Genomic DNA, 11,472 nt, shown 5'->3' on the forward strand with positions numbered 1-11,472 from the left:
AGAGAGAGAGAGAGAGAGAGAGAGAGAGAGAGAGAGAGAGAGAGAGACAGAGAGACAGAGAGTCAACAGAGGGACAGGCGAATGATGAGACAGCTTTCTGTGTCTGGTATGGTTTCAGAGACAAAGGCAGTCAAGACTAAACAGAGCATACGAACTAGAAACATCCGCTTTGTGATGTTGAAGGTCTCAGTGTCTACTGGTATGGTTCACTGGTACCATGGAAAAATATGAGTACTACAGTTCCTTTCGTGAGGCTTCTCTGGGTGATATGTTAAACTAATATTGGGAACTGGGTATGGTATGGGGGTGAGCTTAACACAAGCCAACTTGACACAAGTTGGGGTCATCTGGGAAGAGTGAACTTCAATTGAGAAAATGCCTCTATCAGACTGACTATAGGCAAGTCTATGGGACATTCTCTTGATTAATGATGGAGGAGAGGGCCTGGCTCACTGTGGGTGGTAGCATCCCTTGGCAGGTTGTATAAGCAAATAAACTGAACAAATAATGGGGAATAAGCTGGTTGGCAACTCCTCCATGACTCTCCTGATGTCCTTTCATAATGAAATGTGATGGGGACATGTGGGTCACATAAACCCTTTCCTCCCCTAGTTGCTTTGGCCATGAATTTTAACATAGCAACAGAAACTTAACTAGGACAAGTGACTCACTGCTGTGACCCCGGCATTGGAGAGACCAAGGTAAGAAAAGATTGCTACAAGTTCAAGGCTACACTGAGCTCTACAGTGGGTTTTAGACCAGCCTCGGCTACAGAGGTAGACCATCTTAAAAAAACGAAGCCAAGCAAAACAAAATCCGCAAGCAACTCTTGGCATGCAACCTAACCTTGGTGCAGTAGAAAGATGGGAATTTTGACCTGTATCTTTAAGAGGCGGAGCAGCACTGGGATGATGTTGTTACTGGGTACCACATCCAACCGTTCGGAGACGTGGGCCGTGTGGAAGGACTCACCTCCAGAGCTCTCAGGCTGATGATTTCCACCCCACACTTCTTGCCTCGTTCCACCAGGTCATTGCCGTAGGAGTCCATGATGACTATGATTTTAAGGCATGGTGTTAACTTATTTTCTACACCTTCTAATAAGAGTTTGGCCTTTTCTGGCTTGTCAGCAAAAATCACAGAGAGTTCAGCTGTAAATGAAGAGGTGATAAGGAATGAGCCCTAGGATGCTAAAAGCTTGACGGTACTATAACAGATACCGGCATGCCAGAGCGATGCCTATTTAAACATAATATCCCCTTCCAAGCAGATATATATAAACGTAAAATCACCAAATCTAAACCTGTACCTAGGGCTATGGTCGCACAAAGACCAAAGACGTACCTTTGTTCACTATGTAGGTGATGGCGTCGGTTCCAAGGGTGTCATAGAGTGGAACAACCACCATCGAGTACGAGAAGCATCCCTGCTCGATGATCACCCACTGCATGGGAAAAGTCACAGAGAGAGAATGAGATGTCTCCCTGGAATCTCCCTACAAAGGGTAATGCTCAGAGAGTCAAATTAGAAGCATACCACTGTAGCAAAATTAACATCTCTCTGTCTCCCACCGAGCACCAGGTTCCAACAGAGTTCAAAGCAAACAAAAAGACTTGCTCCTCCTTTTAAACCTTTTCTTACTCTTGAAATCTTCTCCTTCTATCCCTTTAAGAATTAATTTTTAAGCTTGCATACAACAATCTGCCCTTCCTAAAAATCAAGCTGTACTGATGCAAGCATGCAAGGAAACAATCATCACACGGTAAGGCAGCGGCTGGCTTGGCAATCGGGTCGTGGTTTGGCAAATGGGGGCATGGCATGGCTTCTAGATGCCTGTAGATGCCTGGGTGGGGAGAAACCCACATTTAGCCTATGGAAGATGGCAAAATTTGGAGCATGGGGGTGACAGGGAGAGAGTACAGCAAGGGACTGTGATATGCAGGGCTGGGAGGCCAGTGGGCAAGCAGGCTGGATAGAAGCCTGGCTTAGGGTGGACTGGAGTGAGTCCGTGCCACGGGCTCTGGCCTATTTCATGGGCCATGTGGAACAACTCAAGTATTGGGGAAGGCACAAGGCTGTAGGTTTGAGGAAGGTCAAGCCCATGGCAGTGTGTAGTATGGGTCAGGAACACGGCCTATCAATCAAATAAGAAAGTTGTCTCGAAAAAAATTTCTCCGTAGTAAAGTGACCAAGGACAGCAGTGATACAGTAACTGGTTACACCTCGCCACTAACCTCAGCTGCCTAGCAACTGACTGATCTCCCAGGCACCTGTGGCAGGGTCTATCTTCGACTTCAAACCATGGCCTTATCTCAGCTGCACTTTTCAAATGACACCAACAGAATGCTGATCAAAGCACAGAAAACGGTACAGCTGCCGTGGAAGAGGAGCCACGGAGTCATATGCACGTGGCATGGACCCGGGGTGCCTGTGGGCTCTTGTTTTTTTTTTAAGACTTCCTCCAAGACTCAGTCAGGAGCTCTCCTTGTCTGGGCCCCCACGTTCCTTTCCTGTATCCACATATAACACATCTCAGAGAAAGCATCACTAATCTATTGCTTGAAGGGAAGGATTTGTTTTGTGGTTTATGTAGATGATAAAAATTCTACTAACGAAGAAAGTTTGGATCTGCTTCTGAGATACAAAAGAAAACCAAATCATCCCGTGAGCCTAAGCAGGGGACAGCTGTGGACAGTGATGCTTCTTCTCAGAACATGAGACCCAGGGATAGAAGGACATATAAAACAGGACCCAACACAGGGATAGGAGAACCAAGACACCATTCTGGACATAAGCAGATATAAAAAAATTTGGTGCTTGAATTTTTCCAAGGCAGCTACTGCTGAAACAACTAGTTAGCAGTACTTTAAAAGGAATATTCCATTTCAAGTCTATCTTTTAAAATTATTTTGTGTGTGTGTGTGTGTGTGTGTGTGTGTGTGTGTATGTGCAGGTGCCTGTAAGACCAGAGGACTTGGAGCTACGAGTAGCTGTGAGCCTCCTGATGTGGGTGCTGCCCTCTGGAAGAGCAGTGTGTGTAAGCTCTGACCACTGAGCCTTCTCTCTAGCCCCTCAAGCCTCTTTTCTTAAGCTCTACATGTGAGCCTCCGCAGATGGACAACAGCTGCATATCTATGAGTAGAACAGCTCATAGTGCGTATTTCATAGTATTTTAGGTTTGGAAATCTAATCAGAAGAAAGGCTCATCAGACCTCTCGGGAAGAAGAGTTTGCTACTAAACAAAAATATCTCCAGGCTTCTCTGCTATAATTTATTATTAATGATTCACTAGCCCTGTTTATCCAGTCTCAGAGGTAACCCTTGAAGAGAAGAAACTTCTTATTTGACATTATTTTTTCCAAGATTTTGTTTCAGGACCCGAATTAAGAAAAATCAAAATAAAACAAAACAAAAATTAAGGGGAGATGATTTTTCTTTCTTGTGAATGTTTAAGAGAAATTCTCAGTTCATGTTTTCATACCTGGAACTTTCTAAGACAAACCACAAAGCCATATACCCAGCAGAAATCAGAAAACAAAGCCTCGTCCCCATCAGCTGCATGTGGGAAACATGGGGGACCCTGGAAACCCAGCACAGTAAGTGCCTGTTGATTAATACCTCAGGTCTGTTTTGAGAAAAGATGCCGATGAACTGATCTGAGGAAGCCTTGAAACCCTTCTGGATCAGCCCGGAGCCTATGCACTCAGCCAGTTCTGCAACCTTCAACAAAGAGAGGCTCAAATTAGGAAAAAGCAACATTCTTACTGCAAGAATCTTAAAAGCTTACCAGGTGACATGCTGGCATCTCCCCTGCCAGCAGCAGAGCTATACAAGGAGCTGAGCCTCCTTAAAATATGCTCACACAACTCAAGGCTCTACTCGCCACAACTCAGTGTTTGTTAAGGGCCTGGCTCTAGGATTCCTTCTGCAAAGCAAATTATTCTGGGTTTGCAGGTCACCGATGAGTACAAAGGGCTTCCTATATATGTATCTTTCTACTTCAGTGTTACAAAACGACAGATGATAGAGATACTGTCTTCTTTGGAGGTGGGGATTATTGCTTGTTTGCAGTACTGGGGAAGAATCCAGGGCTTTATGCACCCTAGACAAGCATTCTAACACAGACCTTGTCCCCACTTCTTGACTTCTTCAACCGGTTCACACTAGCTGTAAATTCACAATCCTATAGCTCCAATTGCTGGGATGATAGGTATCACAAGCCTGGCTAGATTTTTTCTTTCATCATTTATAAAAGACTAGAAAAGTGACCAAACACCTCAAAACCTATCATTTGTATAAATATAGAAACAGCTTTTTAAAAAATCAAAACAAGACTAAGGGTTTTTTTCTGTTTATTTGTTTGTTTCTTTCTGAGATAGGTTTCTTTGTGTAGTCCTGGCTATCCAAGAACTTACTCTGTAGACCAGGCTGGACTTGAACACAGAGATCCACCTGCCTCTGCCTCTCAAGTGTTGGGACTAAAGGTATGTGTCACCAGGCCCAGCTGAGATTAAGCTTTTATTATTAAACTCTACAATCCCATTCTTAGAATTTCTTTTTGGTAAATAATATAATCTTAGGAGGAGATTTTTAAAGGCCTTATGTGCAAAATAAAAATTCCAAAAAACACAGCTGGGTGGCTAAGTAAATGACAAGAGCACCCAAAAAGGACAGCTAGGTCACTGGCAAATATTATAGCTATGAGAAATGCACCAAGCCTAGGGCAGTGTTAGTAATCATGGTAAGCAGTAAAAGTGTAGATGAAAACCAACATTATAACACCCAAGAAAAATAGTCACAAAACTTAGACAGGAATATATATATCCATGGTTCCTCTCTTGCCACTCCTCCTCAATAATTTCTCTAAAATGTACGTCTTATAATGTGGAGTTCGTTACTCTCAACAGTACTTATGAGGTATATCCATGCCAACAGGAAAACGAGCCACCCCTCTCCTTCCCAGGAATCCCATTGGTTCTGGTACATGATGCCAGCCCAGACCTACCTAAGGGAAGCAGCATGTTCCCCAAAGGCCAGGCGACCACAGAGCAGCAAAGCACCTTCTATTCCAGACTAATTCACAAGTATGGAAATTGAGAAATGTCTGAAATTGTTTGCAGGGCTTGCTGGGGCAATACACATACATTTATGTTTCTAGAAAGATGGTCCATTTTGCTCTTTAAGAAAAATGACAAAGAGATTCTTACTTTCCTAAAAGTCAGTCTTGTTAGGTGAGTAAAAAGTAAAACTAGATAAAGATCTCTACAAAGCCAATGCTGGCTTCAGTTAAACCCAGCTCTGTGTAGTCCTCTGCCAAGCCTCCAAGAAGCCTCTGGCTGAACTGCGCAAACCACTCGGCAACACCTTCAGAAAACCTCAGGGATTCTCAGTGTGCCTTCCACACCAATCTGCAACAGATGCCTTCTTTTTTCTGGCCTTGGAATCTAACGAATAATGCAGAGAGCTCTGGGGGAGCCTGTGGGGCCTGCCGCACACTGCCTGTGTCCTACACAGTCTTGCTATAGTGACTCCAGAAGCAACTGCCTTGGTGTTTTGAGGTGGTCTTAATTCTATAGCCCAGACTGGACTCTGCCTCAGTCCTTACCTAATCAGCCAGGAACTCTGGAGGATCCTCCCGCCCAGTTCTCCCAGTGCTGGGAGCACAGGTGTGAGCTAGCACTGACTGATGGAAAAAACCGGATCAAAACTGGTTTGGGCTTTGGTAAAGCCAAACAGAAAGGGAAATCCCTCTCTGGTCACGTGAGCTCTTGGCTCTTTCCACAGGCGAGGTATGACAAGCCCATCTTCCCTGTGGCTCTTGAGAGACAGACAACTACTACCCAAGCAAAGCACTGGGCAAGAAAAGCAAAAATACAAGGCTCAGCCCAAGGAGCTCTGACAAGTGCTACTCCCAGGCCGGGTTTGTGGCTCCAAAGGACATCTCCCTCCATATCTACCTTCAGAGAAGCCAGCTACTGAGAACACAGAGGGAGAAAGCCAGTTTGTGTTCTTCATGGGTGTCAGGATTACCAGGCCCCAGAACAAGCATCAGGGAGCCTAGGGACAGAAAACCATTTCCTGGACAGCTGTGTAGGAAAAGGAAGGCAGTTAAACTGCACTTGCAGCTGTGCCTGCCCATTCTGGGCCAAACCGGAATAGCAACGCCAGCTTTGATTCTGTGTGACCATAATGAAAAGGCAAAGGCGACACCTTCCTGCTCTGCAACCCACTACTCACAAACTGTGACTTCAAGTCACGGCCGCCGATGAGCGGCAAAAGGAGTGAACGTCATGTGTGAGACTATCCAGAGCCTAGCTTTAGCTTTTATGCAGACAGACAGGAGGCTCCTCTGACCATCTGTGCTCTTCCCTATGGCTGCCGAATGGTTAACTGCCACATCCTGAGCTCCAATCAGTAGCTTGCATTGAGATCTTGGTCACAGACATGCCGAGAGCTCTCAGAGCCAGGGAACTCACCTCTTTGTAGGAAATCCACTCATAGGGCTGGTTTGGCTTTCTAGAACCTAAACAAGGGCCATTGTCTACAAAAAGAAAAAAACAGAGATGAAGCAAAAGACAGCCTCGACCTTTAACCTACTCCTGTGTCATTCATTTGTTCCTCCCCTTATTCCTCACAATATCAAGAAGATTCTACTCTTCAGACTATAAATGCTGAGTTCAGATTAAAGATGTTTTTCTCCCCTGGAGTTTGAAGTGATTTTTACATTTGTTTATTTGTTCTGTTTCTTTTTCTTTCTTTTCTTCTTTTTTTAAAAAAGATTTTATTTATTTTGTGTATATGAGTACACTGTAGCTGCCTTCAGACATATCAGAAGAGGGCGTTGGATCCATGGTTGTGAGCTACCATGTGGTTGCTGGGAATTGAACTCAGGACCTCTGGAAGAGCAGTCAGTGCTCTTAACTGCTGAGCCAGCTTTCCAGCCCTATTGCTCTGGTTCTTAAACAGAAAGGGGTGCGATAAATACAGGAGAAAGGCAAATATTAATGACTGACTTTTTTGTCAGTGGTTTTTGGTTTGAGACAAGGTCTCTCTATATGACTCTGGCTGTCCTAGAACTCACTCTATAGACCAGGCTGGCCTCGAACTCACAGAGACCTACCTGCCCCTGCCTGCCAAGTGCTTGGAACTAAAGGTGTGCATCACCACACCCAGTTAACATGATTTTTAAGAATGTTTAACCTGTGACTTTTTCTTTCATGCCAGTGGCTGAGTGCAGAGATACTACTGTGGCAGCCAGCAGAATTTCTGAGGAAGCTTCAAGTCATTTCAACTCAGAGTAAAACTCAGGTCACGTGTTGGGTGCGGGGGGGGGGGTGGGGGGTGGGAGGGGGAAGGTGCCAGCGGACTGGCTTTTGAGAAATGATGTTGTGGAGTCCTCAGGACTCTGAGCTCATCACTGGGTTAATCCTTTGATGTGCTTATAATGTTATGGCAGCATTGGAAATATCGAGGACAATATTTTGCCCTGGCCACTTCCTCCATCCCACCCCAGCCCCGATGACTTGCCATCCCCCACCCCAAAGTGAGGAAGGGCAGGAACATGAAGAGGTCACAACGGCTAGGTTCACCAGGCCACTTCTGAATTGGTGAAGGTGTTCTGATTGGATATGGAGACCTGGGAGAACTGGCAAGGAAGACGAGAGAGTGGCTTCACCAGGGCCTAGACACGCCTGGACTACCTAGGTTTATGCTTAGAGAAGAGTGGCACACAAGTGGCTTCAAGCACAAGTCAGCAGCCGGGAGCAACAGACCTGACTAACACAGTCTTTCTTCCAAGACCTGCTTCAGCCTGAAGCAGCATAACCAAGGCTGGGCGGGTATGCAGGTTATCAGCAGCTACTCAGGTGGAGACCCCTCAGCCTTAGGAACCAGTGCCATTTTATTCAAGATCTAGGACCAGCAAACTGTAGCCAAGGCCACCATGAGCCACTGGCTGTTTTCGTAAGCAGTATTAGTAGAACACAGCCGCCTATGTATGCAGATGCAGACTGTGGGGCCCAGAAGCCTAAAGCCTAACGTATTTACTGTTGGCTCTCTGTAGGCACAGCACACTGACCCCAGCTCTACACCTGTCAGCGTGAGGACCAGCTCACCTGAGAACTTGAAAAGCATCCGTACCCAGGCCCTACTGCTAAAATCTTTGGATATAATTGGATGAATGTGAGCAAGGGTTTCAGTATTTTTTAAAAAGTGTTCCCAGGTGGTACTAATGTACAGCTAGACGCATCTTAAAAGTACTGGGTTTAAGGGGGCTTCTGTGGGTATTTTGTGTAAATGGTACACAGGCAAAACATACTCGTAAAATTAGTTTTAAAAAATTTAAATTAGATTTAGAGATCTCTTGGCTAACTTCTCCTGCTAACTGATCAAACTTCTGACCATCCACTCAAAATGCTGGGCTTTGTGCATCTATAATATTTCAATCCTGAGATAGCCTACGAACAATAAAGTTTAGGATTAAATGCTTCTTGAAGGAAAAAAAGAGAAACGCTGACATAAAAGCAGCTTCTGTTAATCAGTGCATGTTAAGAAATCTCCTGGGATTTACTGAGGATCACTCATTTTCCAGTCAGACATGTGACAACACAGCAGAAGCTGTCTAACTGTCACAAGTGCAGTATACACCACACGCTCCTGGATAGACCCATTCTCTGCTTCCAGAGGAAAGGCTGTGTATAAATGACAACACATACTTTCATGTAGCTTGACGCTGGCTGATTTGCTCTCCTTAGGGAGACTTTGTCATGTCATAAAGAAACTCAGATCTTGATACTAACTTCAAAAAGTTCATGTATGAACTGATACACAAGGAAGTTGCTTTCTCTTTACAGTGAGCTAATGAGCCTTTTATAGGAATATTTGTCTGAATACAGTGGGCTGAGTAATTGGACTATACCACTGTCAAGCACTAAACAGCAGGTACTCTGAGTGCACACATATTGCATGCAGTGCATTCATTCATTGTGGGGCAGTGAGAAAGCAATCTCCCTAGTTCTTGGCTGCAAGATAGCAATCATACTTCCAGTGGCAAAGATAGAAGCTAAAGTATGGATCTTAAGATCTATTTCTAAGCTAGGCAGTGGTGGTGAATGCCTTTAATCCCAGCATTTGGGAGGCAGAGGCAGGTAGATCCCTGAGTTTGAGGTCAGCCTGGTCTACTGTGAATGAGTTATAGGACAGCCAGGGGTAACCCCATCTTCTCCTCCCCCAAAAAATCTATTTCTACAGATGACCCTAGGAAAATCCTTAAAAAGAATGTGTCTTCCTTCACGGACAATATATTGAGTACCCAGTGTGGACAGATCCTATGTCAATGCTGCAGGAAGGGCAAGTGGCAGGCCATGGCAGGCCAACACCTCTTTATGTGAAGGGATTATTGCCCAGGTAGAGGTTCCATGCTGACAAGAAGAGGGGGACGATACTCCACCGGAGACAGGAGTGAAATGTCAGACTAGGAAGACATTTATAGAGACATGAAACCAACGGGGTTAAAACACCGCTGAGTGGGGGTGGCCAGGGTAGGATTATGATGTGGGGTGGGGTGTATGAAGACGTGAAGGAGGACCAGCAATGTGCTCACTTGAGGGCTGATTCAAGGTGTGGGGCTGGAGAGAGGCTGGAACAGAGGCAGGTGATGGATAGATAGCAGGGTTCTCTAGGGTGTTTCTGATGGGTATCGCTTCCCTGGAAAGTCAGTATTTCTCTTAAAATATCAATGTTAATGGCCCAGTAAGTAAATGACAGGTCAGGGACAATAAAACACTTTCAACTACAGGAAACCCTGTAGCCCGGCACACGTGACTCTCCATTAAACAGAGAATGTATTGCCCCTATATCACATTTGGCGACAGAGAACATCTGGAGAGTCCTATAAACTTTAAGATTGTTTCCGGACACATTACGGGAGACAGAACACTGGGGATGTGAAACTCTGGCAAATGTGCCTTCTGAAAGGAAGGCTGCTCATCTCTCATGAGAAGCAACCACGAAGTGTCAGTCACAGTGATGCAGCTATGCGCTTACTTGACACCTGAATCCCCCTCTGGAAGCCATCGTACATGGTTCTGACATCATCGTAGTAGTACACCAAGAGCTTGTCATCCTCGAGGATTGCTGACCGTCGAGCCCCATCAGTGGTACCCTATTCAGAAGGACAGGGAAGAGCAGGACGTTAACAAGAAGCCCACGGTATGATGCCTTTAGAGAGGTGCATGCTGTGGTCAAATGACGGTAATCAACAGGCCAGTATTTCCTGAGGCTTGTTATTTAATCTGTCATACATACACCTAAAATCTTCCATCCTAGTACTTCTCAGGTAGATAATAAGTATACACACTGTAATGAACGATGGTCACGATACTGTCACACTGATCCCCCGTGCCTAGTTCACTTACCATTAACACCGTCAATACCTGCCATCTCTATTTGTCAGATGTAAAATAAATACATCTGGAGAAGTGAGGCTAGGACAACATGGCCATGAATGTAACCTTAGGGAAAGAAAACTGAGAGGAAAGAAAATAAGTGGGGGGGGGGGGGCGGCGGGAGGAACCTGCTGCTGCTGCTGCTGCTGCTGCTGCTGCTGCTCACAAATTTCTAAGTACCTGTCCTGCCAGACAAAGCCAAAGAGAGAGCGAGGACAACAGAAAAATGTCCCCACCACACATACTTTATAGTCCTCAAACTGCATCAACCCACAGAACACAGGATGATCCTACTCAGCTTGGGAAGAAACAAGAGACCCCTCAATTTCACGTCCATGAGTCACCTACACGGGGTGGGGGGGGGGTTTCCTGCTACAGCTCTCTCTCATTACCAACTGCAATGAGATCCATTAGGACCTCTGGCTCCTTAAGCAGCATCTCAGGGTTAAAGGCATCCGGCACTGAATACAGTAAGTCTGAGCAGATGCAGGTCCTTCCAGATGTTCATCTGCAGTCTGGACAGCTGTGTGTATCTGCTGCTGAACACCTTCCCCGAAGCTGTCTCCACCTGCTGGGGCCTAAGTACAACTGCCATGTACAGGGAGTCCGTTCTTATTCTCCTGAAGCAGCAGAAGGAGCTGAGCTAAGACCATACAGATAATACAGGAGGTCTGGATAGCTGCACCGGTAGTAAGGGCTCAATAGTAAGGGCTCAAGGTTTGAGCCTACTTCTTATTTCACGTTTCAAAAAGGGCCCTTCACATTTACAACACCGGGGAAACCCTTGAGGGAACTGAGACCATGAGATGAGAGCTTCCAGTACCACAGGAAAGGATTCTCCAAAAAGTGGAAGCGATCACTCTGGCTTGAGGTTTGATGAAAGAAAACAGGAAACCACCACTAGCAAGCGGGGTCAAAGAGCAGTCAGAGTTGATGGGCTGAGGGTTTAGGGAAGAGACAATACTGAGGCTTCCTAGTGAGAAGTCTACACCAGGCAGGACAAAAAAAAAAAAAAAAAAAAAAAGGA

At 45.5% G+C, this 11,472-nt stretch overlaps 1 protein-coding gene across 2 annotated transcripts in view; it reads right to left on the reverse strand.

Moving 5' to 3' along the window:
- Acsl1 (acyl-CoA synthetase long chain family member 1) overlaps positions 1–11,472 on the reverse strand; it is a 63,605-nt gene that overhangs the window by 20,787 nt on the left and 31,346 nt on the right. For both annotated transcript variants that reach the window (XM_028757719.1, XM_028757718.1), the window contains exons 3-7: positions 10,045–10,162; positions 6,477–6,541; positions 3,619–3,720; positions 1,345–1,444; positions 973–1,151 (exon numbers count right to left, since the gene is read on the reverse strand). In XM_028757719.1, the coding sequence (XP_028613552.1) occupies positions 973–1,151; positions 1,345–1,444; positions 3,619–3,720; positions 6,477–6,541; positions 10,045–10,162 (564 nt within the window). The remainder of the gene's footprint in view (positions 1–972; positions 1,152–1,344; positions 1,445–3,618; positions 3,721–6,476; positions 6,542–10,044; positions 10,163–11,472) is intronic.

Source organism: Grammomys surdaster, unplaced genomic scaffold (genome assembly GCF_004785775.1).
Source record: "Grammomys surdaster isolate TR1022 unplaced genomic scaffold, NIH_TR_1.0 126178, whole genome shotgun sequence".
Lineage (NCBI taxonomy): Eukaryota > Metazoa > Chordata > Mammalia > Rodentia > Muridae > Grammomys > Grammomys surdaster.